Genomic DNA, 3,066 nt, shown 5'->3' with positions numbered 1-3,066 from the left:
TTCTGGGGGGTCGCCGCCTGACCTCCGGCACCGGGAGACTCACTTCCCGTGTCCTTGGCATCTGGACACTGACTTGCGGAGCCCCGAGCCTGACGTCCGGTGCCCGGAGACTGCGCGGCGTGCGTGCCGAGATGCTTGCGCAGACGCGAAGGGTGGGCGAAGGCCTTGCCGCAGGCCTGGCAGGCGTAGGGCCGCCGGCCGCTGTGGGACTTGAGGTGCCTGTCCAGGGAGCCCGGCGTGGGGAAGCCGGCCTGGCACTGGTCGCAGCGGAAGGGGCGCTCGCGGGTGTGCGTGCGCATGTGCCGTTTGAGGGCCGCGCTGTGGATGAAGCGTTTCCCGCACTGGGCACACGCGTACGGCCGCTCGCCCGTGTGCTGACGCGTGTGGATGACCAGCAGTGACCTGTACTTGAAGGTCTGTCCACACTGCTGGCAGCCATGCGGGTCCGCGGAGGGCACGGGCCGCGCCGGCAGGGAGCGCGGACGCGAGGTCTCCTGGCCCTGAGCGGGCTGCTCTGCCTCCGGGCGTCCTGTGCGCGCAGCGAGGGCGACACCCGCCTCTGCCCATTCGCAAGGCTTCTCGGCGCCGCCGTCGGGCAGTGGGAAAAGCTGTGCGGCAGGACTGTGAGGTGCAGCAGACACACCCGGAAGGTCCTGTCCGTGCGCCCTGGACACGTGGCCTCCACCGCGGGACCCCGCAGGCGTGGACTGCGACGACGGAGTCGGGAAGGCGCCTCGGCGCGGACTGGGAGCACTGCGCTGCGGCACGCCGAGGCCGGGAAGGTGGGTCATGATTCCGCCGCCTGCAGTCCTGGGTCGGAGTTCATCCAGGACATCGTGTCTGCGGGGAAAACACAATAAAAAGGAGGCAACAGCCGGAGTGATCGTAAACCGTTGTAAAACCGTCTCGTTAAAATACAGTCAACACGTACAGCTTTTTTGCGTGACGCTGTCGCAACGTTCACCCTGTAACGAATGTACAAGAAATCTACGAGAAAGAACAATGGTGCTGGTTTGACAAAACGGGAGACTCTTCGATCACAGTCTCACCACGAATCCTTTTAAAATGGTGTCTGCAAAATACCTGCAACAAGCCCAGGATTTTGCCCAGTGTGCTCTAAAGATGCACCTCTTAAGTTCTGGTGATGGGTTGGATAAAATGGACTTTTTGCCCTTATTAGCACCATCAATTGTTTTAAAATCGCTGCTGTTTTCCGGACGTCTCAAAGGTAACTTTTTAAATAATCTACTAGAAATCATACTGGCGCTGGTCTGACACAATGGGAGACTTTTCCATGATTTTGCCACCACTGATTTTATATTCATTACTGCAAGACACAGTTCCCCCGCCCTCGTGTTTTCTCAAGTTTACCCCTTAAGTAATCTACAAGACTGACACTGCCTTGACAAAATAGGAGAGATTTTGATGATGTTATCACCAATTATTTTAAAATTGTCACCACAAGACACAATCGACACAAGCCATTTTTTGTCTGACATCGTCTCAAAGTTCACCTCTTAAATAATCTGCAGGAAATCTAGTAGAAAGAATACTGATGCAGCTTTTACAGTAGGGGATTTTTCACTCGTGGTGCCACCACCAATTATTTCAAGATCTAGGCTGCAAAACACAATCACTACACACATTTTTGGCCTGATGTCTCCAAGCTCTACTGGAAGGACTGGTGCTGCTTTGATCAAAGAGGAGACTTTTTGGTCATAGTATCATCACTTAGTATTTTAAAATGGTCACATGGAAACAGAAATCGACACAGAGGTTTTGCCCATCGTTGTGTTGAAAGTTCAGCTCTTACAGAACATGCTACAAATACGGGCATTGCTTTGATAAAATTGGAAACGTATAACTGTTGGTGTCCTCACCAATTACTTTAAAATCTTGGCTGCAAAACACAACTTGCAGAATTTTTACCTAACATTATCTCAAAGTTCACCTCCTAAGTAATCTACTAGAAGTCTAGGAGAAAGAGTAAAAATACTGGCACTGGTGTGATAATTGAGGAGATGCCAGAATGATTTGTCAGAAGGTAAACATGCTTCAAAGACAATGTGTGATGCATCTATGAGAATGTGATCAACGTATAGACACTGATTTACTGTGTATTCCCTTAGAGAAAGATGTGTCCACGCGTCTCCTGGTGTATGGGAGCCGGAAAATGGTTTGTGACGGTTCAGCCGTCCAGTGTCCAGTGTGCGCGCAGTGTGGACGGCAGAACATCGTGCAGATTTGAGAGGGACGTGCATTCCTGACGGTGTCTGGGAGAACGCCCGACAACATTCTGTGTGTGGCAGGCAATCGAATGGTGTGTCAGTGTGGCATTCTAACGGATTCCGTTGAGGTGCCCGTCAGTGGGAGGGCAGGAGGTTCAAACGCGCCAGCTGCTCTGAGTGGGGGAGCGATGGGCCACGTCCTCCTGTGTCCTTCCCAGCCTCTCAGAACCTGAAGGCGGCTCAGCTGGGCCTCGATTCCAACCCAAAGACTCAAAACCCACAGTAACCACGCACACAGCACGCTGGACCCTTCCTTTGCAACCTCTGAACGCCAGCTTCCGGTCCACGTGGGGACACTGCGACGTGTGTCTCTGCTCACATCTTGGTTTGGCGGACACTCACCTGCCACGCTCGCCCTGGTTTCTACGCGCGTCCTGGGGCTCGCCGCTGGCGTCTAACAAGGATGACCAGGTCCTGAAATTCTTGATGGACTGCGTGATGACAGGCACACAGGACCACTGCTCCCTGCCGATGCTGTGCTGAACGGCTGGGGAAAGAACTCGCGTTAGCTGCACCATCAACAAACAGAAGGAGCAAAGGACTTTGTACGGAAATACAAACTGACTGACAAGACAGAGTTGACGACATGTTAAGAGCTGCACCGTGTGGGCAGTGGCGCAAAAAGCTATTTGCTAAGAAAACACATCCATGAGAACCTCCAGTTCTCTGCAACCGAGGGAGTCCCCTGGGCCGCTGAGGATGGACACGTGTGAGTTGACTGAGTAAAAGCAGCATATTAAATTGCGATCAAACGCTGAAATACTTCACACTGTCTGAA

At 53.1% G+C, this 3,066-nt stretch overlaps 1 protein-coding gene across 1 annotated transcript in view; it reads left to right on the top strand.

The window, feature by feature from the left end:
• Positions 1-2,248, top strand: part of LOC102865924 (zinc finger protein 77-like) — a 14,031-nt gene extending 11,783 nt beyond the window's left edge. Inside the window, exons 5-6 of the mRNA XM_006903178.1 lie at positions 629-782; positions 2,130-2,248. Coding sequence (XP_006903240.1) covers positions 629-782; positions 2,130-2,248 — 273 coding nt within the window. The remainder of the gene's footprint in view (positions 1-628; positions 783-2,129) is intronic.
• The last annotated feature ends 818 nt before the right edge of the window (positions 2,249-3,066 follow it).

This window comes from Elephantulus edwardii, unplaced genomic scaffold, assembly GCF_000299155.1.
Source record: "Elephantulus edwardii isolate Elephantulus edwardi_28Jun2011 unplaced genomic scaffold, EleEdw1.0 scaffold00529, whole genome shotgun sequence".
NCBI lineage: Eukaryota > Metazoa > Chordata > Mammalia > Macroscelidea > Macroscelididae > Elephantulus > Elephantulus edwardii.
The sequence above is the reverse complement of the archived record's forward strand: the minus strand, read 5'-3'. Positions and strand labels throughout refer to the sequence as shown.